General features: G+C 34.1%; 4 protein-coding genes and 1 long non-coding RNA gene across 10 annotated transcripts; 3 read left to right on the top strand and 2 right to left on the bottom strand.

Moving 5' to 3' along the window:
* Nucleotides 1-2,131: 2,131 nt before the first annotated feature.
* On the bottom strand, nucleotides 2,132-3,472 carry LOC125219706 (uncharacterized). The gene is made up of 2 exons (XM_048121749.2): nucleotides 2,780-3,472; nucleotides 2,132-2,437 (listed from the first exon to the last, which is right to left on the bottom strand). The coding sequence occupies exons 1-2, from the start codon at nucleotides 3,412-3,414 to the stop codon at nucleotides 2,371-2,373; spliced, it is 702 nt and encodes a 233-aa protein (XP_047977706.1). The 5' UTR covers nucleotides 3,415-3,472; the 3' UTR covers nucleotides 2,132-2,370.
* A 4,109-nt stretch (nucleotides 3,473-7,581) lies between these two features.
* On the top strand, nucleotides 7,582-11,774 carry LOC125222930 (Pentatricopeptide repeat (PPR) superfamily protein). The gene is made up of 3 exons (XM_048125828.2): nucleotides 7,582-9,883; nucleotides 10,618-10,708; nucleotides 10,871-11,774. The coding sequence occupies exon 1, from the start codon at nucleotides 7,649-7,651 to the stop codon at nucleotides 9,707-9,709; it is 2,061 nt and encodes a 686-aa protein (XP_047981785.2). The 5' UTR covers nucleotides 7,582-7,648; the 3' UTR covers nucleotides 9,710-9,883; nucleotides 10,618-10,708; nucleotides 10,871-11,774.
* Nucleotides 11,775-12,285: 511 nt separating this feature from the next.
* LOC125222931 (2-oxoisovalerate dehydrogenase subunit alpha 1, mitochondrial-like) lies at nucleotides 12,286-16,688 on the top strand. Its single transcript, XM_048125829.2, has 9 exons — nucleotides 12,286-12,726; nucleotides 14,277-14,414; nucleotides 14,504-14,686; nucleotides 14,930-15,087; nucleotides 15,157-15,256; nucleotides 15,368-15,479; nucleotides 15,569-15,708; nucleotides 16,133-16,318; nucleotides 16,391-16,688. The coding sequence occupies exons 1-9, from the start codon at nucleotides 12,490-12,492 to the stop codon at nucleotides 16,556-16,558; spliced, it is 1,422 nt and encodes a 473-aa protein (XP_047981786.1). The 5' UTR covers nucleotides 12,286-12,489; the 3' UTR covers nucleotides 16,559-16,688.
* A 1,739-nt stretch (nucleotides 16,689-18,427) lies between these two features.
* Nucleotides 18,428-23,535, top strand: LOC125221352 (putative serine/threonine-protein kinase PBL23). 4 transcript variants are annotated; one of them, XM_089063122.1, is made up of 11 exons: nucleotides 18,428-18,661; nucleotides 18,818-18,981; nucleotides 19,529-19,668; nucleotides 20,103-20,200; nucleotides 20,732-21,072; nucleotides 21,371-21,805; nucleotides 21,962-22,122; nucleotides 22,478-22,551; nucleotides 22,639-22,786; nucleotides 22,893-23,042; nucleotides 23,272-23,535. In XM_089063122.1, exons 2-11 carry the CDS (start codon nucleotides 18,909-18,911, stop codon nucleotides 23,347-23,349), a joined length of 1,698 nt encoding a protein of 565 aa, XP_088919248.1. In that variant the 5' UTR covers nucleotides 18,428-18,661; nucleotides 18,818-18,908; the 3' UTR covers nucleotides 23,350-23,535. The 4 variants fall into 4 exon arrangements, with proteins under 4 accessions (XP_088919248.1, XP_047979431.2, XP_088919249.1 ...); XM_048123474.2 differs by having other exon boundaries at nucleotides 18,429-18,661; nucleotides 18,815-18,981; XM_089063123.1 differs by lacking the exon at nucleotides 18,818-18,981 and having other exon boundaries at nucleotides 18,433-18,661.
* Nucleotides 21,961-23,405, bottom strand: LOC148933194 (uncharacterized). Of its 3 annotated transcripts, none has more exons than XR_016134648.1 (3): nucleotides 23,281-23,405; nucleotides 22,900-23,016; nucleotides 21,961-22,818 (listed from the first exon to the last, which is right to left on the bottom strand). It is a non-coding gene; the product is annotated as an uncharacterized LOC148933194 (long non-coding RNA). The 3 variants fall into 3 exon arrangements; XR_016134649.1 differs by having other exon boundaries at nucleotides 23,256-23,379; XR_016134647.1 differs by having other exon boundaries at nucleotides 23,188-23,311.
* Nucleotides 23,536-24,633: the final 1,098 nt, after the last annotated feature.

Raw genomic sequence — 24,633 nt, 5'->3', positions numbered from 1 at the left:
AATTTCAACAAAGTAAGAGTGATATAGTAAATGATATGCTACGTGAATTTGATCGTTTTATATATTTAGTTTGATTCCAATACATTAAAAATTATTTTGGACATTTTAATCTTTATAAAATTCATAGAAATCAAAATTTTATTTGTTTTATTCGTTTATTTGAAGTCCAGAGAAAACGAACAAACAAGCTTTGAATTTTATGAATATTAGATATATAAAATTAAAATGTAATAGTACTAACATTTTTTAATGTTAGAATCAAACTAGAGTGATGTTCACATAAAATGCGCACGAAAGTTACGTAGCATATCATTCCTCTACTGTGGCATAGCAAAATAATAATTTATGATTAATAATGGTATGTAAGATTTTTTTAGCCAAGTACATCTTTAGCCAAGTGATACAAACGTTTAACATCCGTGAGATGAGAGCACGTGAACACAAAAAAAGTGAGAGAGATTGTATTAGTGAGGATGATTGGATTCCATTTACTAAATAGTGTCTCAATTTAGACTTCCACGATTTTAATTGTGTACTCCTCTTTTGTTGCTCTCCAAGTTTTAGGCTCTAAAAATTTATGTGTATAAAAAATAGATTGGTGGTGTGGTGATCAAATTACTCAACAGTTATTAACAGAAATCGTAATTGGGCTGTAACTGAAGGCCCATTACGACCTGTATTTTTAGTCCTTTTGTGCAATATTAATTCGACATGTTATCTATTAATATGCTTATACACAGCATATATGTAAATTGGCGAAAAAACTACTACTATTAAATTTAGTTAATTTATGGTTAAATCTCACAATTTTATAAAATGATTGATCATAGTATTTTTCTAAATTGTCTTATGATGAAAATTTTCAACTGAATTTATTAACATGACATATGCATATACAAAATTAAAGATATAGCTGACTTGATGTATTAAACAATGCTATTTAAATAGTCACACATTCATCCATAGTATTTTCCATTTGCCACGTTATACATACTTCCCCTAAATCCAAAATTATGGAACATTTTAAATAAATTTACCAAAAATTATGATATAATCATACATTTTTTAAGTTAAAGAATTAACTAAAAATTGATCAATTTTGTGGGGTTTTCAACAATTTTCTCTATGTATAAATTATGTAAACTTGAGTAATGAAAGAATAAAGGTCATATCCATCGTTATCAGTGAATTGAATAACATAAAATCTTCTAAGGATATCTGTCATATCGAAGATGTGAAATTTGTTAATCAAGAACCAATCTTTCTAACGTCACATTAATTATTAGTAAGATCGATCATTTTCGTTTATGTTTGGTCACGAAAGTTAGGCGTTCTTCTAGAGAATTTTGGATAATCCAAAAACACTGGGAATTGCTAAATTATTTACTTTCTCTATCCTACTTTAAGTAATCGAAAAATTATTTTAGATTGACCCTTTATAATGACTTTTGGAAAGGTGTCTTAAGAAAGAGATCTCTTTTTATTTTATAACCACAATATCTGCATTTCGTGGTGTATGTGCATAAATTTTGGATCACTATCAATGTGAAATGAAATATAGAGGAAAGTTAGTTTTTTTAAAACAAATTATATATATAGGACGAGTTTTTTTTTAACAAATTATATATATAGGACGAGTTTTTTTTTAACAAATTATATATATAGGACGAAATTACAAATAATGTCAAGAGGGTTCGAACTTAGCACTTTGTGCAATAATGTCTAAGTTTCTTGCCACTAGGACAAAGGTTCTGGACATATAAAGGAAAATTAGTTGAAAAAGTTAGTTATTCACATTAGTTTCGACATGGATTTTAAGAAATGTAAAAAAAAATTAGTCTCATTTTAATTAATAGTTTTATAATAAAATAGAAAGGAAATGAATTAGTGGAATATGTGGCTTACTTATCTGCTAGAAGTGAAAAAGAACAATTAATGAGAGACTGACAAAAATAGCAAAAATGGATAATTAATTTGAGACTAAAGGAATAACTTATTTTTTCAGTTATCGATGAAATTGAGACCACATCTGGAATCTCGACCTTAGTAACAAAACACCTCACACAAATTTTCTCATTAATTCTGTTTTAAATTTTCCATATAAATAAATGCAGTCCCAAATGTTAAAACATGTAAAAAAAAACAAATTGATATAGTACTATATGTTGCAGGTTACAAAATGGAAAAAGAAAGTAACATGTACACAATTGGAGAGACGTACAAAGGAAAATCAATTAAAAGTTGAATAGTTATAGTAGAGTAGTAATGGTAATAACAGCAAAATCATAGAAGAATATACACTAAGATTTCCCCAATATTTTATTAGTATGGAGCGTTAGCAGAAATAGAATCAGGAACATTTTGTCTTTATTAGGCACTTTTGGTTCTTCTCACTTGCAAAAATTGCCAGCAACCAGTTGTAAATCCATTTCTTCTCCTGCATTTTAACAACCATTTATCAATCGATTTTAATTCAAATAGTATACGAATCCCTAATGAATAATCAAGATTCAAGCAAATAAACACCACAGCCAACTTCTTGAGCTAAAATATAACCACGGTATAATCAATTCCATAATTTTCAAATAATATTACTCTATCAATATCATCCAACTGATTTGAAAATTTAACGAAGAAAACTGAGTAAACTTCAAATACATTGAAATTTAAGAAAATGATGCTCTGTTTAACGCTGAGAACATAAAGTAACAAAAATAAAAAGAATGATTTTTGAGACAATTGAATATTAAAAAATCCATAAAAATTAAATTTGGCATACCTCCCACCGGAATCACTGCTGGTGGTGGTGGTGGTGGTGGCGGTGCTGCTGGTATTACTAGTTCTGCTGCTATCACTATCGCTGGATCCCGTAAATTTCTTCTTCCACCAGTCCCTCTCACCGCCGCCCTTCCACCCCTCCGGCTTCGGCGAAACTCTCCCACTACCACCACCACCAACAACAACCGTTTTCTTCCTTCTCTTAGACATAAACGCAAACGGAAACGCCATATTCAAAAAGAACCCCTTATCCTCGAAGCTCAATCGCCTCTCAATTTTTCTGCTCTCTTCCTTCTTCAATCCTCCTCCTCCTCCTCGATCCGCACCGCCTTCGATTTGATTCTCCGCTCTGTGATGGTGCTCGACTATATCCTTGAGCGAGAGCTCGTACGACGACTCCGGCATGTGCCTCACCATCTCCATGAGCTCCGTCCGCCCTCTGGCGATCGCCTGAGCTCGCGAATCCGGCGAGAGAAGGGGGCGCGACGGGCTAGGGCTCGTGTTCCCCCACAGAGGCGGCGAGATGGCGCCGGAGTGGTCGGTTTCCATGGCAGGAATCGGCGCGAATTGCAAGTCGGCGTCGCGATTCGTGCGGCTGTGAAAAAGCTGCGGTTGGGATTTTGATGGTGACGTCATGATGGAGTTAATTTTGCTAATTAATGAGAAGAAATGGGGATTTGTGTGATTGTATCAATGTTCTTTGCTGCTGAAATTAGTCAAGAGCTTCTAGATGGGGTGGGCGTAGAGGGGCCCGGCCCCTATTTCTTCTCCTTATTTTTTTATTAAATCTTTTTTATCTATAAAACAAAAATGCAAATGCTAATTTCGTGTTTCAAGAGAAAGGCCATGATTTACACATTATTAGAATTGACGTGATCAAATTGTAAATGAAAGATGCTATTAGGATGGACATATTTCTATTTCATGGAGTATAATACTTACAAAAGAGATGGTTTCCATTGCAGGATTTTTTTTATTTTTTAAATCCCCTAAATGAGAATTTTGCCAAAATTTTCAGTTACAAATGTCATTTAATTTATACTCCACGTGAGATTTCAGTTACGTATATCATTTACTTTGCATTTAGGATTAAATAATAGAGTTACTAGATGAACTTACGTAGCAATTGTTTTTTTTTTTTAGAATCGAATAAATTACTAGTACTAATATATTATCTTTGGCAGTTATGTCAAGCTTGATTCTAGATTCGTGGAGAGTTTTTAATTTTTCATGTTATTGGTTGTGAGTGTGCAACTTAGTATAGTACTACTATATATATGGGGAGTGTTATATTGCTAACTCATAACTTAATTGCTAACTACAATTAAATAATAGCTATTAGATATTCAAATTAAGAGCTTAGATCATTAATCCATAAATGTCAATACGATTAACGAAAAACGTCAATAAAGTCATAGTATTAATTCCAAAAGATATCACTAGGAGTATTAATGTCAATTAACTACATGTTTAATTATAATTAACTTTTAAAAGAAATTCCAAAACTTTAAATTCATATAACATATACCAAATTAAAGATAATTTCATAAGGATTCCAACGATATCATACATGCATATGTTCCGACGTCAAAATTTGAAATTTTTTTTTAATTTTTTTAATTTTTTCGTATAGCAGAAAATGTCAACATGTAATATAAAATATGTCAATATAATACATGTAGAATGTCAATATAAGCAATGGGTTAACATTCTTAAAGCATTGTGTTGACATTCTCAAAGTATTGTGTTGATATTTTCGAAACACTATATTGACATTTTCATCCAAAACCCTAATTTGGCGTTTTTTTTTAATTTTTTTCGATTTAATTAATAAAAACGAAAATTACACGTGGCAAATCGTAGACCACACGTTTTTTAAAATCATATGGCCTTAAATTAGTTGTAGTTAGCAATTAAATGATGAGTTAGCAATTGATCACTCCCCACTACTCTATATTGTTGTTTGAGCTATACATATAGTAGTACTCTATTAATTTACCGCCCATCCGTCTATAAATATTGGTAGTAGATAATCGTCCTTATTTTCAGAAGTAACATTTTTCAAGCAGAATGAGTTTCTTATAAATATTACATCCGTCTACAAGAAATAATCATATTTTTCATCAAACAAAATTAGTTTTATCTATGATGAATTTCTCTTTAGGAAAATATATTTTAATGCCAATCATTTTTCTCACAATCTTTCTCTCACTTTATATTTTTGCAATAAATAAGAATACTATAAATTTTTTTGAACAAAGATAGTAGTACTCCATTCACTTAAGTAAAATAAAAAACCTGTATAGTGATTATTTTCTTAAATTTGTGCCCATCAAATAATGCGTGAAGTATTACTTATGAATAGATGAAGCAGTATTATAGTAATAGTTCTAGTAAAAAAATCACGAAGTCATGAGAGCTCTCTTTCATAGCGAATTCTTATCTGAGATAATCAACTAAAGCCTATTAAAATTTATCCAGAATTAGTTAAATGAGTACAGTATACTTTATTGTGATTAAGCAGAACTTACGAGAGCATAGCTCATTAATTAGTAAATTGATCGATTTTTGAAAAGTCGTATACATGATTAATTTATAAATATATCAAATACTATAAATGTAACAAGATTTCTAATTGATTCACGGATCATGATTGTTAAACTTTAAATCTCCAAAATTATAAATACAAACTATGGAGTAGATAAATTTGTAAGCAATGTGTTATGATTTCATACACCAACCACCCTTTCCCGCCCCACCGTTCACTTTACTTTACCTTTTTTTCAGAAGAACATTTTTAATTAATTGATTAGTGCTAATAAAATAAAACAGTAGAATACCATTTCTTATATTTTAAGTGGTAACAATATTTATTATTTACTATGTCTTAAGTGTTCAAAGAATTCAGTATTATACGTTCCACGAAATCAATGGTTGGCACAAGGGCCATAAGCTCAATATTTTTATTATTCGAGTTTGGTTTAGTGCTTAATAAAAAAAACATGCATTTCTTTGTATAGTGTAATCAAATTAGGCCAACTATTATTTGTACAAATTAATAAATATAGTTTTGAAACGCATGGCTTCGATTTATTAGTAATTAATGCAGAGAATTGGCCACGAAATACTATTTATTAATTAGCTAATTAAATGACCAAATTAAGTTAGGGGTGATGTACTAATTAATTGTTTTGAGGCAATTAATTGATATTATAACCAAAATAAGCGCCGTGTTATAATGTACTACTATACTAATCTAGCTAGTTGTTTCTTAAAAAAGACAATGTTAGGCTTGTAAAAACTAATTACAATTTAAACCGTTAACTTTGTTATTAAAGAAACAATATATTTTGAAAAAAGGATTCTATTCTCTCCCTTCTCGTGTAAAAACTTATATCGATACAAGCTATCCATTTATTTATGTATTCCAAAAAATTATGACAACAATATTTAAGAAGACAATTTAAGAATTTAAATAAATAAGAATAATTATAGTATTGAGGATATGTCATTTCACTTCATAAAAAAGTCCATTTCATATAGATCTCATTTGATAAAATCTCGTAAAACTTTAATGTCTTTATATAGAATAATGAAATTAAATTATACTATATTAATATTAAAAATTTGACTTAAAAACTAGGAAATCTCCAAAGTTTATATTTACATGCAATACCCCTTAAATATTAACGGCAGGCCCAATTGGTTTTAAATTGTAGATGTATTGGTAAATTGTAGAACTACTTTCCTGTTCTCATAGATAAATGATTCATTTTTTCATTAATAGTAAATGGACCTCATGACAGTTACTAACTTTACCCGTATATTCGTATTATAAACTTGTAAAAATCAGTTGCATATTCCGTTAATTTTTTCATCCACTTAATTTCACCACATCAAATAATTTCTTACAACTCATGTCAAATTAAAATGGATGGTCATTTAATCATGAACAGATAGAGTATTTTTATTAGCTAGATAATTGTCTGAGCAAATATTATTTGTTTGTAATTGCGAAATGACCGTAGTCCATCAGTAACATTTTTTGCGATAAAGTACATGGTATTTGTATCGCATATTCGACCTATATAGTTTTTGCAGATTCAAATTTGCCAACTTAAACTCGAAATCCAACTCCATCAATCGCTTACGGCGACATGAGACCATTCCTATTAGAAATAGATCACTCGCACCCCTTAAAAAGCATCATAAGGAGAGAGAGTTATCCATTCATTTATGAATGAGATATGATCTTCTTCAAGTAGATGAGGAATAAAATTTAGAGATTTTAACAATCCCTCGTATATGTTGGCTGGAATGAACATCAGACTTCTATACGGCGTCAGGTGATAAAAGATAAGAGAATGAATATCTGTCTTCCACTCGTGAGGTGGGCAACAGATAAGAAGATCCATTATTGATTTGGGATTGCTCTTATAGCATACTAGTAAGTAGTAATGGGTCACCTATCCCCTTTAGAAGGTTTCACAAAATGAATGATCCCCTCTTCATTTTTACATGAGTATAAAAAGAGATTTAGAGATCTTAACAATCCCTATCTTTAGTTCCGATTAATTATGATTATATTCATCCCAAGCTTTTGAAATAAGAATGGAATTGATGAATTCAATCTCATGAAGCCGATCAACTGCCCACTTTCTTGTCTTTAACATTATTTTCCTTTAATTTGCTTATAAGTGGAAAATTTAGAAAATTTGAAAATTCAAATTTAAAAAATAAAGTTAAAAAGTTAGGAAATTTCAAGAATTTGTATTATTTGGGCATAAAATAATTCAATTTTAGGTCTAATTCTGGCCCAACTTAAGGATTGAGATATCCCCAAACTGATTTTGTAGATCAAAGCCTAGGAATGGACTTCCTACACATGCAAACATACGCACGTTTACTCAATTCCTTGAACTCCCAAAATTGCGTCAGACAAGGGAAGCAACTCCACCTTCTTTTCCTCAAAAATGGCATCTTGTTTCCCACTCTGAGCATCGCTAATCGTCTCCTTCAAATGTACGCGAGGTGCGGAAGAATGGACGACGCCCGGAACCTGTTTGATGAAATGCCCCAAAGGAACTGTTTCACTTGGAACACTCTTCTCGAAGGGTATGCTAAGTTAGGCCACAAGACTGATATGTTAGACCTCTTTCACTCAATGCCCCAGAAAAATGACTTCTCATGGAACACGATCCTTTCCGGGTTGGCCAAAGCGGGCGAACTGGATGCTGCGAGACGGTTGTTGAACGAGATGCCGAAGAAGAACGCTATTGCGTGCAGCACGATGGTTCATGGTTATGCAAGAAATGGGAGGCCGGGGATGGCTCTGGTTTTGTTTAAGGAGTTCTTGAAGTGGGAAGCTGTTGAGAGTGGAGGGGCGTTGAGGTGGGACCCGGTTGTTTTAACGACACTGGTTGGGGCTTGTTTGGAGTGTGGGAGTGTTGATTTGGGGAAGCAGGTTCATGCTAGGATGATCGTTGATGGTGTGGAGTTTGATGCTATTTTGGGGAGTTCACTTGTTCACATGTATGGGAAATGCCGTGATTTGGATAGTGCTGATCGGACTTTAAATGCGATGGATTATCCAGATGATTACTCTTTGTCATCATTGATTTCATGCTATGCAAATTGTGGTAGGATGGAAGATGCAAGAAGGGTTTTTAAACTTAAATCAGACCCTTGTGTTGTTGTGTGGAATTCTTTAATATCAGGATATGTTGCTAATGGTGATGTGGATGGAGCCTTGACGTATTTTGGTAAGATGCGCCAGCAAGGGGTTGTTGGAGATTACTCTACATTTTCTAGTGTTCTGAGTGCCTGCAGTAGTGTAAGAGTTCTAAGGAATTGCGCACAACTGCATGCACATGCTCATAGGTTGGGGATCGTATATCACCTTGTTGTTGCCAGCGCCCTGATTGACGCATATGCCAAGTGTAGGAGTCTTGATGATTCTTGCAAATTTTTTGGTGAGCTCAAAGCTTATGATACTGTTTTATTGAATTCTATGATCACCATCTATTGCAACTTTGGTAGAATGGAAGAGGCAAAAAGCATTTTCAGTGGCATGAAGTTTAAAAGTTTGATCTCATGGAATTCAATGCTAGTAGGTTTGAGTCAGAATGGCTACCCTGTTGAAGCATTAGAAATTTTCTGCACAATGAATAAAATTGATTTAAACATGGACAGATTTACTCTATCTAGTGCCATTAGTGTTTGTGCCAGCATTACATTGCTGGAACTTGGTGAACAGATTTTTGCTAGAGCTACCGTTATTGGTGTGGATTTTGATAAGGTCATAACGACATCCCTTATAGACTTGTATTGTAAGTGTGGTTATGTTGAGGCTGGTCGCAAACTGTTTGACCAAATGGCTAAATCTGATGAGGCTTCTTGGAATTCAATGTTGATGGGTTATGCTATGAATGGTTACGGAGCTGAAGCTTTGTCTCTGTTTGAGCAGATGAGACGTGATACTGTTAGACCAAGTGAAGTTACATTTACTGCAGTTCTATCGGCTTGTGATCATTCTGGATTGGTAGAAGAAGGCAAAAAATGGTTTTACTTAATGAAGCATCACTATCATATTGATCCTGGGATTGAACATTACTCTTGCATGATTGATTTATTAGCGAGAGTAGGTCGCGTTCAAGAAGCTATTGATATCATTGATAAAATTCCACATCTCTCTGATTCTAGCATGTGGTCAGCGATTCTCAGAGGTTGCATAGAAAGTGGAGACAAGCCACTTTCGAAGAGGGTGGTTGAGAAAATTATCGAACTTGATCCTCAAAACTCCGGTGCTCTTGTACAGTTATCGGGTCTAATGGCCTCTACTGGAGATTGGAATCAGTCAGCACTCGTGAGACAGTTTATGAGAGATATGAGAATCCAAAAGAATCCCGGCAGAAGCTGGTGTAATAGTTGACGACAAATGCAGATTCATTTATTCAGGTGACGACAAAAGAATCCCGGCAGAAGCCTGCTTCCATATATTGGATGTGCCAGTGGTTTGGGAGAAGCTCGTTTGGATTGGAGATAGACCTCGGCTCACCTTTAGTTGAATAGTCATTCTGGCAGGAGATGTCCCAACCAGAGAAAGGTACATTTATCTACGCCTTCGAACACATCCATTATTTCAGTAAATTAAACAATCATCAAGCTATTATTCTAAAGAAAGACCTAAATCTGCCAAGTGGAAATTAGAAGGCTGAATGCATGTTTTCTAAATTTCTGGTTGCTTACAGCTCTGTTTGTTAATTAATAGCTATACATATATTGATGCTGATAAGTCTAAAGTTTGGGTAAGAAGGCACAGTTATCTTTTGTAGATTAGACAACATTCAGAGACTTTAGTATGATTCATTGTCTTCATGTTTAGTTTGTATTCTAAAACATCGATGTTATTTGCTCTAAAAAGCTTTCTGTTTTATCTTTATATAATCTAATAATCAATTAGACTAACAGAATTCACTCTAAGATATCATTCCGTGACCAAATTTTTGATCTGAGTTTATTGCAGCCCAATCATATGTTGCAACGTCTTGTGTATAGGTATCTATAGAATTTCCTAAAAATATCTTCTCTAGTTGTTAGAGATATGATATGTCTAAGGAAGTTAGTTGAATCCATTTATAGACTACTTCAAGGAAATTTACTTCCTTTTAAGATGTGTGGTGATGAAGCGTGAGGCTACACAACTAAATGAGTCTTATTCCTGACATGCACATGGTTTTGCTCGTTCAATTGAAGAGGCAACTTGATTTATTTCATGAGTGCCGTGCGGATGAAATACACTTATACATGAAAGATGATCGGTTTTTTTTTTTTTGGTAGAAAACGCGTCTTTTATAGAAACCATGTTTGAGGCTTTGAGCTCAACGATGCATTCGCAGGAAAGACCGCGATCAGAATTCTGATCAGCAAGGTAAGTTTGGATGTCCAAGTTTACATTATTTGCTCTGTTTTCTGCAATGGAAAATGAAATATGATAAGTTAGTTTTGTTTGTTTGAGCCATCTTCATTCTACCCCCATTGGATGCTTCTATAGTTCTATTCTAGATTTTGAAGTTGGATTTAATGTTGTTAGGTAGAAGATGAAAGATATCATTATGGCATTCATCAACTTTATACACCTGGATATTTGAGGTTGCAGTGGTTGGTGTCTGGATTTAATGTTACACAGAAACTACCCTGCTCCACTCTGTGTTGATGTCCGCCAAAACTAGGTGAGAGAGCTTGTTTATTTCGATTATGGTTTATTAATTCAAATTAGGATAGCATTTTTCAATTAGATTTTTTAATCTCTATTAAAATTAGTATATTAATTAAACTTAATCAGTTCTCCCCCACCCCATTAATAATGTCCCGAAAGCTTCTGTTTTCTTGTGTTCGTCCACTTCTTTTTCTTGTGTTCGCTCTTTTTTGTTGTTTCTAAGATAGAGAAATTTCAGAATATGGGTCTCAATTCGCTTATCATTCGTAATTTGGTCGCTGACCTTTCTGACATTTAATCCATTTTTCTGAAATCTCTCATTTTGGATATTATTGAGTGTCGTTTGGGGTAAGTTTGATTTCAGAATTAAAAGCTGTTAGGTGGCAAACTAAACCAGGTACGATATGGGAAAGTATCATCTATCCATTTAGGTTTGTACTAACAAATACAGGTAAATTTTTTAAAATGTGTTAGCTAATTCAGAAATCAAGAAATTCAACATATGATTTGAGGTCGTTTTTGTAGTTTGATATTAGTATTGTGTAATAATTGTTGCGAAACCAACTCAACCAAAGTCAAAAAGCAATTGAGATAGGATTGGAAGAGACAAATAAGGATTGTCATGTCTAGATTAGTTCAACTCAAACTATTATTCAAGCACAAGATCAGAGTGACACGTGAAAGGGTGATGGGGTTGTCCCATCTCTATCTCTAACTTTGTCCAATTCTCCACCACCTTTCTCAAGTGTGTGGTTCTCATCTTTATCAATACAATCAATTTTTAAGAGCTTGTTTAGTACTAGCACTGCTAGATGAGAAAACCAAGTATCAACTAAAAATATAGATCATAGATATAAAAATTAAAATTAAGTTAGTATTGATTTTAATATGTTGCTTCCCTAACACACCCTAAGATCATAGGTTTCAATCAGCTAATGTGTATAGGTGTAAGCATTACCAAGTTATCTCTTTTTTCAAAATAATAATAATAATAATAGTGTATTAATAATGATAATAATAATAATTATTATTTGTAATGATGGAAAGTCACCAAAAAAATGGCAATAATGAGAGAAAACGTAGGAGAGTTGAACTCCTTATAATCATAGCACTCTAAACTAAAATCAACTTTCTGATTTCCCCTTTTTTGTATATTTATTTTCAGCTAATTAAGTACTCCTATGAAATATTTATATGCGTGTGCCATTCAATAATAAATTAATTAGTAGCGTGTCACATGATAAGGATGTAACTCATTTATGTATTTAAATAGGGGAGGATGAGCTAGCCATTTTGCTAGACAGTTATAGTTGGGTACTCTCTATATCCATTAAATTCAAGCCCACCAAATATATATCTTTCTACCATACCATTTATTGTGATCATAGACAGACCTCTGCAAAATTGATTATACATACAGTACAAGGTCATATATCACATGTTATAAGTTATAACAAAACACACACACACACACTAGTGAGATCTTGCAAGATATGGGGTCATGGTTTGCAAGATCAAGAAACATCCCATATTTGCTCAAGAGAAACATCTCTTTCTTACATGCAAATTCTTCTTGCAAGACCTTGCCTCCTTACCAAAGCTCTCATGGGTTCCGGGAGAGTCCGGCCGCCTCCATCTTGTCGTTCCGGAGGTTGGAATCCGCCATGGCCGGAAAACAAGCTCAAGCTGTAGCTTACACTGATGATGAAGTTGATGATGGTGAAAACCAGGTAGCTAATTTTGTGCCATTTCTTGCTCATTAATGAATCCTTCTTTAGTTTGTGCATGCAATCTTTTGTTAAATCATGAAATAGAGTACCTTGGATACTTCAGAAAAATTTAAAGTTCCCATTTATGAAAAGAAATTTACATGGAAGAAATCAAGATGAACACTTCAGTAATTAAAATACTAATTAATTTTCTAAATTAAATGCAAACAGTATATATGCAAATATAACAAATACGTGTTCCCTATAAATTGTTTTCTACCTCAATTCCAAAAAATGTGATTCATTATAAATGTTAATGTACCTGCCAGTTTTCGAATTGTCATTTTCTATAAAGTGCTACTACTACTAGTTAAAAAATTACAGTATGCTACTCTTTTTCTTTTCTTTTTCTGATATTACACTGCATAGATACCGAAATTATCTTTGTGATGTTGTTTTTAGGTCATTATCATCTTAATTTGGCCTTTTATATTAATTTCATGACAAATTTGGATTTTGGTAAATTTAGTGGTCCAAGCCATGCCTCATTGTAATGTGACAAAACATGCTGAATTTTAAGGAGCTAGAAACAAATCGGTCATACAACTGCAAGAAAAATTTAAAAATACTCATTTCGTTTTATTTAAAATGGTCACCTTCTTGAATGATATGTCATTTTAGATGATATTGAAGTTTAAATACACAAATTAATTAAATATTTTAATGTAAAGAAAATAGACTATTGAAGACCTTTCTATATATTAGTTTAATGTTAAAAAGGTGCTTTAATTTAAAATATGCAGCTCATTAATTAGGTATTAAGTATACTTATTTTGTCACAATAATTGTCAAGTCATTTGAAAGAAAAGGAAAGATTGGACCGCTACATTATTAAGCACTACCTAAGTTGTATGTGTATTTTGCTGATGGATGATATAGTTAAACATTTTATTCAATTTGACATTTATGTCACCTACCTTCGAAATCTTTTTTATTTTATTTTATCATAACTCGTGATACATAATGAATGGACCTTTGTTTATATATCATACCTTGTGAATGTTATGTACCATATTTTCCCTCTGAAATAATAAAATTCTATAGAAAATTAACAATTAGTATTATATTTTGATGGGCTACAACCTCATCAACTAAGCCCAATAAGAAAATAGAATATCTGGGCAGCCCATTTGTGACTATAACTGTCATGTTTCAGCAACTATAGCATAAAATATTTAAAAAATTGAATACTTCATTTATTGAGATATTTAAAAAATTACTAAATCAAATAGTTGGTGTTTGATTCTATTTAATTTAATTTAATTTAAAATAGTCTATAATTAAACTAAAATTATTACGACGTGATAAATCAATATTATAACTATTAATATTTTAATTAAATCATAGACTATTTTTAAAAAAAACAAATAGTTCATAGTATTTTTCAAAATTATATCAATGAATAAACTGTTTCAAAAAATTAAATAAACTGCACAACCAAACATTTTTTTAAATACTATCATTCATGCATTCATTTATGTAATAATAATTTACTATACAAATTTAAGCAGAGCATAGAATTTCCTGGTGGAAGGGTTGGATTCACTACTCAAATGCAATTCATTTCAGAAGCCACTGACAAAAGAGTGCCTTGTTATCGTGTTCTTGATGATGATGGCTTTCCCATTGCTGGCACTAAATTTGAGCAGGTAGGTATTTATATAAATATAATGGAATAAGTTAACGCCTTTAGATTCTCTACTTTTGTGCTTCTCATCTCTGCGTGACATGCGTTTAGCTGGACGAAGAAACGGCAGTGAAGATGTACAAAAGCATGGTGAGCCTTCAAATAATGGATACCATCTTCTATGAAGCACAACGGCAAGGGAGGCTGTCGTTTTACTTGACCTCAACGGGCGAGGAGGCGATCAACATTGCAACCGCTGCCGCACTCTCACCTGATGACGTTATATTGCCACAGGTATATAGAGTTAATATATCAAAATGGAGTAGTAAAATTAGCTATATTTATCTTTCTTTAAAAAAAATTTAATGACTATATTCTGTTTTTACTACTAAGTAACTATTTTATCTGTTCAATCTAGGTATATATGCAAGTTTTGTATGTTAAATGATAAACATGTATATCTGTTGGTTGAAATTTGCACTCTTGCTAGAATTATAAAGGATTTAATGAATAGTTTTTCCTTGTCTGTTTGATCAGTACCGGGAGCCCGGGATCCTGCTATGGCGCGGTTTCAGCATTGAGGAGTTTGCCAACCAATGTTTTGGGACTAAAGATGGTCATGGGAAAGGCAGGCAGATGCCAATACACTATGGCTCCAAGGACCTCAATTTCATCACTATTTCATCACCAATCGCGTAAGTTGTCTCGGCTTCTTCATGATCAAAATGACGTCATTTTTACACTGCTGGTGCTTTGTATGCCAGGACACAGCTGCCTCAAGCTGCTGGCGTCGCCTACTCTCTCAAGATGGACGGGAAGGAAGCGTGTGCGGTTGCTTTCACAGGGGATGGTGGCACCAGTGAGGTAATAATCACGGGGTTTCCATGAGACTTATATAGTGGCGGCTTCAGTTCTCTCTTTACATCGATATGAGATATTTGCTCGTTAGATGTTTGACATTGGCATATTTGGCAGGGAGATTTTCATGCTGCTATGAATTTCGCAGCAGTGATGGAAGCCCCGGTGTTGTTTATATGCCGCAACAACGGATGGGCTATAAGCACCCCAGTTTCAGAGCAATTTAGAAGTACCATACTTTGTTATTATTCTCATGTTATATCTCACATTTCATTAACAAAGATGATGAAGTTGTGATAATTGATCATGCCTTTGCAGGCGATGGGGTAGTTGTGAAGGGGCAGGCGTACGGAATTCGTAGCATTCGCGTCGATGGGAACGATGCTCTCGCCGTTTATAGCGCGATCCGTGCAGCTCGGATGATGGTCGTGCGCGAACAGAAGCCCGTGCTAGTCGAGGTATGCATAAGTAGGGGTGCGTATTTGGTTATGCATAAGTAGAGCCTAACATAATAGTATTCAATATTCGATAATCAACTACAAACATAGTACTAGTGTCCGGGATTAAATGGTCCACTTTGTTGCTGCACAAGTTTCAATAAATATAAAGGAAAGTGGGTCGAAAAGGTTAGTGGAATGTGAGTCAACTTTTATACGTCATTTTATATAAAATGTGAGTGTAATGCTTTAGTGAAGTGTGTGGTCCATTTACCGAAAATAGTAAAAATGAAAATGTGACATTTAGCGGTGGATATGTGAGACATTATATTATTTCTGATTAGATTTTTGTAAGGTTTAATTTGACACCAAGTTTTTAATCAAAATGTGCCTATTTTCAGTTTAGTTTGGTTTACTATATGCAATAATAAGTGCAACTTGTTAGGCACTTACATATCGAGTAGGGCATCACTCGACATCAGACGATTCCACAAAATACCGATCAGTGAACGAGATTGAGCAGTGGAAAAGGACCAGAAATCCAATGACCAGATTCAGAAACTGGGTTCAAGCAAATGGCTGGTGGTCAGACGAGGAAGAAACCGAGCTTCGTGGGACCCTCCGGAAGCAGGTAGGTTTCCCCGTCGCATTAAATCATACTACTATGTTTTATGAATCTATCTCGACTGACGGATTCTATCAGGTGTTGAAGGCCATTCAAGTCGCTGAGAAAACAGAGAAACCGAGTCTCGGAAATTTGTTCAGCGATGTGTATGACAAGGTGCCCTCAAATTTGCAAGAACAAGAGAAATCTCTGAGACAAACCATCAAAACACATAAGCAAGACTTCCCAGCTGATGTGCCTCTCTAGTTTTCTTGTTTCACAATTTCTCATCCATCTATGTATGTATGTATGTGTATGTATGTATGTATGCATTGGATTTAGTAAATGTGTTATTGCAATTGTAACAAAATAAAATCAAGAATCCAAGATTAACATAGCCATGGCTTCGAAGTTTCTGAAGATGTTGGAATTCGAGGCACCACATGATATATAAAGAATCATAATTCTTTTATTAAAAGAAGAAAAATACTCTATTCTTCCAACAATAGGAGTATGAAAAAAAAAGAAAAAAAAATATTCTATCTATCCAGTAACACTAGTCTTTTTTTTTTGTTGCACAAAGTTGTAAGAAATGAGTTATTAATCGTGAGTTAAAAAATTTATTGAGATATGAATCTTATTTTTATATAATAAAATATAAATATAATGAATTAGTTGAACGTGAAGTTTATTTATTTTTTTATTGAAATAGTAAAGCATAAATATAAAAACAAAATGCGAATTTTATCGGCGGACAATATAAACTTAATTAATCATATTTGATAATTCAGGGTAGAATGGTGATACTATAAGGAGGTTCTTGGTATGATGGAATGGAATAGTGGAATAAAATGTGATTCCTACTTTCATTCTATTCATTTGCTTGGTGTGATGAAATGAATAAGTGAATCGATTAAAATGAGAAATCAAAGGAAATCTCCATTTCATTCCATCATACTAAGGAGCTGTTCGCTGTATCTGATATAGCCAGATTTGGGCCTTTTTCTGCTCCAATTCTGACGTTCGCTTTATCTGATTAAATTCTACATGGCCCTAGAAAACAAGCAGGCCCGCTCTGTTCCTTTGTGAATTGTCAAAATTTCAAATCGTGTTGTTGAGGTGGTTTAAAATTCTCGGAGTACCATGAACATCCAGAATTGCACACAAGATTACAATTACACCCTCCTCATTTTTTAATCTTCCCCAATATTCACTTTACCTAAATTTCTCTCTATCGCGTAATCTCTCAGCCCTAGGCAACCTGTTCTCCGCCTTGCACGACTGGATTACCAAATTGCGTCAATCTCTTCCCGGCGAGGTGAGTGTTGGTGGTCGATTAGTAGAATCCTCACCTCGACGCAGACCACGTTTAACTGATTCGTGACATTATACTGATTTGAGAATAAAAATCTGAACTTGAAGTTGAAACTTAAATTGAGGGAGTGGCATTTTGGGTGTGTTGGATTTGAGGATTGTTGAATTCTGGTGGTTTGCTTGTAGGGAGGTATCTTACTTTGATTTTGAGATACATGTCAGTAAAGGGTTTTATTTGTATCATACTATAGAATTTGGGTCATAGCTGAAGAATATGAAGTATCTAAAATTTGGGATTTTTTGGGAGGGAGGGTTGGTTTTAATTGAAAATTGAGATCTCATTGTATGAAATTTGGGTTCTTGTTCAAGATGGGTTTGATCTAACATCTTTTCTCCCTCAATTTTGGATGTTGTTTGGGTCACGATGCTCGATGCTCGATTAGAAGCAGAATTTTATGTTCAAAAGCTTTGGGAACACTGTTATTTGGTTTTGCAGACATCTTAATTTTGCAAATTGAAATAAAGGTATTTAGGTTAGAACACCCCATCTTTAATTAAGAAAATAATTTATATATTTCCAATACTAAAGATAATTCTGGAACACGAAATGCTGGTTTACAGAATCATTTAGGTGGGCCCTACCATTACAAATGAGACCAGGATTAATTTCTTAGCTTTTCATACGAAGAAAAGCGAACGCCTCCTAAGGAAGGTCTAAGATATTGTTAAATATAAGGAGTACTTGATCTTGAAGGGCATATTTGGAACAAAATAATAGTCTCGATCTTGAAGGGTATATTTGCGATATTATTGAAACTGAAGCTCTATATCGTTTGAAAATGGCGGAAAACAGTCAACAGTTATTCATCGGTTTTTTCACAGAACGCCTCTTCGTATCTTCCGCACACAGAAGCTGTACAGCTCCAAATACAAAACCAATGCTGAATATTCTCAGGATTATCCTCATATATTCGTCACATATTCCTTATTGTTTCCTCCGAAGTCGATACTGTCATGGAGATTAAGGCAGAAATGCTCCCCGTTTCCGATAATAAGGTAATATCCCACTCGATCGTTGCTTTTGAACCGCATTCAATTGTAATTTTGCTATTTCCGACCATTTACTGCATCAGCGCGATATAAGCCCTAGCATTCATTAAAAAGAGTTGAATTTTCTGAATTACGCATGTTTTCTGATATGGAAATCAGTAGCGGAGAGAAGCCTTCGCGTATTTTGATTGTGTGTGATTCCACGAAAGATCGGAGTATTCATGAGTTTAGTAAGACGATTCGTCAAATCCGGATGTGCGGCGGCATCTTACATCCGGGAGATACAATTAGGGTTTTTGGGGTGCTTCATAAAGTCTTGCATCCCAGTAAGTCTGTTGTTTAGTAGACCTTTAGCAGGTTGCAATTTTCAGCTCTCTGTTTTGAAATTCTTTCATGTTGAGCTGTTTAAATGGCTTGTTAGAATGTGTCAACTTGTAATTTCTGACAAGTGCTATTTTCATGTATCTAACGGCTAGAGCCATGGTGATTAAGGTGTTAAGAATCATACACTCGTCCATGATTGTTGATAACATTACTTGCCAGCTGCTCAACCAATTTTTTCTGTGCAGCAACAGTTTTATGCACTTATACACTAGATGTAACAGCTTGCTCCCGATTTGCTACTACACACTGGTTATGAAACAATATATTGAGGACTTAAGACGCAACCGGCATAAATATGAACCTGATAGAGGATTTGATTTGTTGTTACAGGAAAACGTTAAAAATGTGTCGCAAATGTTTGCCAGGGTCTAGGAATATGATCACATAAGACACTGGAAATTCTTAAGATTCAATTAGTTAGATTAGTCATATTTTAGCCTGTATCAGGTTGTGCAATTGTTTGTTAATTTATTGTTTTGTTATCTGCAGTGGGTTATGTTATGGGAGTGGCTCCTGCGAATTTCCTTGGAACAACACATGCCCGTGCAGTGGAAGAAGAAGTTTCGAAAAAGGTCGATATGTATGTGGGCATGCTCCAGTATAGTGCTGAACAATGTGAAGGAGATAGGGTAATATATACGTACCTTCTTGTTTTTCAAGTTAAAAAATAATCATTGTGGCAAGCAGTCTCTAACAAAAAAATTTTATTCCATAAATTGGACATGGACCTGTTTCCTATTCCTTGCTACATAAACAACGTGATTAAATGTGTCTAGCGAGAGCCAATGTACATTATACTCTATGGCCTATGCTACAATCAAGTTATAGTTAATGAATTGTTAGATTTCTGGGTAATTTTTGCTTGTACTCTTCCAAATAAATACGAAGGTAAGCCAATAGTCTGCTGATTTTCTTATTATTTTATTTAGTAAACTGTGACCACTTTGTTTCCAAGTTTGTGTTTCCTAGACTATATTTTAGTTTTAGGTGTATCATTATTTATTTCCAATTCCAATAGTTGAGAATTTTATTGTTAACAGTGACTGAGATCCTCTATGTGCAGGTTGACATTGAGGTTAAGATCACTGCTGGAACTCCACTAAGGAAGGCTATCATAAATGAAGTAGCTACTTCTAATGCAGCTTGGGTTATATTTGATAGGTACAATTTGCTATAGATATTTGAATAATATATGGAGAATATCAATATGTTACATTTTTATTTTTTAGGATGCCAGAGGATATATTCTGTGTTTTTTAAGAAATTTTTTGTTAATGTGTGTTAGTCTTCTTCAAACCATTTTAACAGTTTGATTTGTACTCATGCCAGAACGCAATTAAAAACATTTATTTTTTGCCATTGCGTTCTTTTTGTACAGAACACTTTCAATATTCTCATCGTTAAATTCTTCTCCCAAATCTTCTCCAGCAACACCCATATTTAGCATTAAGTACTTTCTTTGGTTTCCTTAAGGAGAGGGACAGATGGAGAGATTACTTTGACTAGATTGAGGAATGAGGGAGCCTAATATCTAAAAAATAGCTAGAAATTGTGGATTTCAATTAACTCTAATAGATTTTTTTGTTCTACTCATATTGATTTTTTGGATAAGTTTTAGTAGTACTATGTTTATATTGGTCTTTAAAAAACTATTGCCTTATACATGGATAGTTGATAATGTTTCATTGACAGGCCTCTAAGAAAGGAATTGAGGTACTATCTGAAATACATTCCTTGCAAGGCCGCCCTTGTGCTTGATAACTTTTCGCTGCAAATTCTGGAAAATGAGTATTCCAATAAGGAAACTGAGCATTTTGACAGTAAGCAGTTTTACTCGCTTTCCAAGCCTGTCCCACTACCACCAGTTAGTGATAATGAGAATGAGCAGCCAGTCAATACTATGAACGGTCATAGATCTCCAGAAAGTTCCGATATGGCTAGTATCTGGCCGTTGTCATTCACATCAGATTCCAAGGAAGAAAGCATTGTCTCCCAAAGTGAGACTCAACCAAGTCCCAAGAAAGAGGACTCAGGTTAGAGGATACATATGCATTTAAAGAATTATATTCCTAATCCAATAGTTCTTAATTTTAAAAAAAGAATTGAAGGCATCTGTCAAGAAATGATACTTTCATGCTGAGTTTAGTGGTGGTCAATGGTCTTTCTTTAAGATGGACTTCATTTGACCCGTATGGATTTTGGTTTTATTTCCCTCATAAGATATTCTATTATAGTCATCACATGCATATCTTTTCATGGTGCAAGTACAAGAATTCTTCCACATTTGCACTAGATACCACATTTCCTGATTGTAATGAATGGTGTGAACAGGTAATACTAGACAGATTATGGAATATTATGCCCCAATAATCTCAAATCAAAAAAGAAGGCCTAGCCGAAATAGATACTCTGATGTACCTGTGCTCTGCGTTACTTGTGGATTAAATACGGAGTTGGACTCAATGAGATATAGTTATCCTGAGATTCAGCTCGCAACCAACAATTTTTCACCTGATAATTTACTAGGCGAAGGTGGATATGGTCTTGTATATAAAGGTGAGCTTAAGGATGGGCAGCATATTGCTGCAAAGGTTCGAAAGGAATCAAGTACACAAGGGTTTTCAGAATTTCACTCTGAAATATTTGTCCTCAACTTTGCACGCCACAAGAACATTGTGATGCTTCTTGGTTTTTGTTGCAAGGAAAACCTTAATATCCTAGTCTATGAGTACATCTGCAACAAATCACTGGAATGGCATTTATTTGGTGAGTGAATTTAGTATATAAGAGAAGTTCTGAAGCTACTTGTTTGCCTATCATTGGTGTTGTGTTTGTCCATCCATCTCTAACTTTATTTAACTGGTCTCTTGTACCTCTCTCCACATCTCTATCATCCATGCCCAAATTATGGAATGTTCACAGGTAATACGAACAAAGTTCTTGAATGGCACCAACGACATGCTATTGCCATTGGAACTGCCAAAGGGTTGCGCTTTTTACATGAAGAGTGTCGGGGAAGCCCTATAGTTCATCGGGACATGAGACCAAGCAATATACTGCTGACATGTGACTTTGTTCCTATGGTAAATTCTAAGACCCTATATATCTCAACTGAACTAGTGAACGCCTTAGAGCATCTCCAATGGAAGAGGTAAATAGAGAGGTTAAGAGTAATAACTACCATATATACCTCTTCTTAAAAAAAACTCATTTTTTAATAGGAAGGTTATTTGAGAAGGTATATTTACCTTTTTGAAGGATATTTGAGAAGCCATTCATTATTAAAGAGGAAAGATTTCACCACGTCTTTCAGAATTTCATGCTCTGCTGCTGCTGCTCTATTAATCAATTTGAAATTGATATGTCCGTCAACGATTTAATCTTCTGCGGTTGCAAGGCCTCATGTTTCTAATTTCTGTCTAAATCCCTTATAAATAGCTGGGAGACTTTGGCCTCGCAAGGTGGAAGACTGATGAGGGTGAAATACAAACAAGAATTCTAGGCACTCTTGGGTGAGTGTATGAGCTATAAATTATGTCAAAACTACATGCATATCTCGTTAACACTTGATGTTACTGTGTTACTGCCCTATACTTTAGATATCTTGCACCAGAGTACGCAGAGAACGGTATTGTCTCAGTACGAACAGATGTTTATTCGTACGGTGTTGTTCTGATCCAACTGATCTCTGGACGCAAGGCAGTGGATTCCAAGAAAGAAGACCAGCAACCATCACTTAGACAATGGGTATGTTCAGCCAATATTTTTTCTTCTTAGTCCTGTTGAAATTGGTTTATTCATCTCAACTACCACTCCCAATTTCTAAAGAAGGCAGACATCATGACATTTGCAGGCATTACCTCTGATTGAGAGACTTGCATTACACGAGCTCATTGATCCTCGTCTCGGTGAAACATACAGCACATACGAGCTGTACAGCATGGCTAAAACAGCATATTTATGCCTCCAAACTGAACCTGAGAAAAGACCATCAATGGCAGATGTAAACTCTTCCCTGCTCTTTTGATATTTTTATGAAAAGAAAGATTTGCTATTAGATTGCATGTTTTTCCGGGGAAGAATGAATACAACACATATCAATTTTTTTTTTCTGATTCTCCTATTTGCGCACAATCAGTTACATCTACCTCCATTTTCACAAATTTGTTCGTATAATTACGCTTTTTCAACGCCCAAAGCTACTATTGTTCATTACATGATGATGGTTGCAGGTGCTGCACCTTCTTGAGGGGGAAATTGATCATTTTAGCCACCTCACAGAGCAGTTTATACCACATTATAGTACGTGAGGAGATGGAATCATGTCGGCTAGGGTGACTGCGGCTGATGCATACCATTTCGTATATTGAACGCAGGCTGCTGGTTACCCCCTTTTGTAAGCTTGGCTTTGTCTGCTCTATATGTGGACGTTACTCAAATGTTGCAATTTTTGTTTTTCAGATTAAATTAGCTAAACAAATTTAGTTTCTTGTTTAGTAGTGTGTTTGCTTTTTGAGCCGTTCTTAATTTAGTAGTTGATACAATAATTATCTCCACATTGAACGGCTGAAAATCATGCTTCCGCAGCCACATAAACTTGAATACACCAAAAATGTGGAGATAAAAGAAGATCCAAAGTGAATTATTGCACATTAGATTTAGCAAGTTGTTATATTTGCATAAATCACTTGACAATATGCTTATTTTTTCTTTTGCAGTTTTTCAACAAATGGAAAAATGAAGAAAATATAATAAAGATGAGTGGGCATATAATCATTCATCAATCACTAATTTATGATGCATTTTTCTGCAGTAATCAGTCACTGTTATTGGTTTTAAAATAGCAAAATTTTTTATATTTAAAGACTATTGCAGTAATCAGTACATGTTACATATATAATTAGCTAAATCAGATTCTAGATTATATTCATCCAGCTTCGTGATGAGATAGATTATCATATATGACTGTACAAGATGGAGAAATATGAATCAAGAAAGTTAGTAAATTCCAAAAAACTTGTGGTGATAGAATTTGAATGGCTAGGGTCGAGGTCCACCACACGTACCTTAGCAAGTGGGAAAAAGGATAATTTGGATTATATAATATAGTTTAGAGTACATTCGACAGCTATTTTTTGCTGGGATAATGGAATTTTATCTTGATTTTACCTATTACTTTGATATGCGAGATAAATTATCTTAATGATCATCTCATGCCAATAACCATGTTTTGAATTTGGATGCAGTACTAATTTAATTCACCAAATAAAGTGGGTTAATATATATCCAACCAAGATAGCAATGCCAATTTACCTCAAATTTCGATGAATAATGGATTTTAGTGAGGATATTTTTGTTCATGACCATTTAAACCTAAACACACATCCATGTACCAAATAAAAAGTTAAAGTATTTGCCTTATTTATTTACAGTATTATTCTAAACACACTTATGACAAGTCCTTAATGTTACTTCATAATATTGAACAACATTAGCTTGATTATATTGAATAGATATAACGCAAATTGGGTTAACTACGTTAAATCCACGAGAATATTCACATATAGGAGTAGATGTGAGGCAAAAAGGGCAAT

Source organism: Salvia hispanica, chromosome 1 (assembly GCF_029641045.1).
Source record: "Salvia hispanica isolate PSC_SH4W2 chromosome 1, Shi_PSC_v1, whole genome shotgun sequence".
Lineage (NCBI taxonomy): Eukaryota > Viridiplantae > Streptophyta > Magnoliopsida > Lamiales > Lamiaceae > Salvia > Salvia hispanica.
The sequence above is the reverse complement of the archived record's forward strand: the minus strand, read 5'-3'. Positions and strand labels throughout refer to the sequence as shown.

Excerpts from the sequence above, each read along its gene's own strand:
- LOC125221352 (XM_089063121.1), top strand. The coding sequence starts at position 18,792 with ATGTTTTCTGATATGGAAATCAGTAGCGGAGAGAAGCCTTCGCGTATT. Across the intron at positions 20,201-20,731 it reads GCTTGGGTTATATTTGATAG|GCCTCTAAGAAAGGAATTGA; the intron begins GTACAATTTGCT and ends TTTCATTGACAG. Across the intron at positions 21,806-21,961 it reads ACTGGAATGGCATTTATTTG|GTAATACGAACAAAGTTCTT; the intron begins GTGAGTGAATTT and ends GAATGTTCACAG.
- LOC125219706 (XM_048121749.2), bottom strand. The coding sequence starts at position 3,414 with ATGACGTCACCATCAAAATCCCAACCGCAGCTTTTTCACAGCCGCACG. Across the intron at positions 2,438-2,779 it reads AGCAGTGATTCCGGTGGGAG|GAGAAGAAATGGATTTACAA; the intron begins GTATGCCAAATT and ends GTTAAAATGCAG.
- LOC125222931 (XM_048125829.2), top strand. The coding sequence starts at position 12,490 with ATGGGGTCATGGTTTGCAAGATCAAGAAACATCCCATATTTGCTCAAG. Across the intron at positions 14,415-14,503 it reads CTGGCACTAAATTTGAGCAG|CTGGACGAAGAAACGGCAGT; the intron begins GTAGGTATTTAT and ends ACATGCGTTTAG. Across the intron at positions 15,480-15,568 it reads AGTTTCAGAGCAATTTAGAA|GCGATGGGGTAGTTGTGAAG; the intron begins GTACCATACTTT and ends ATGCCTTTGCAG.
- LOC125222930 (XM_048125828.2), top strand. The coding sequence starts at position 7,649 with ATGGACTTCCTACACATGCAAACATACGCACGTTTACTCAATTCCTTG.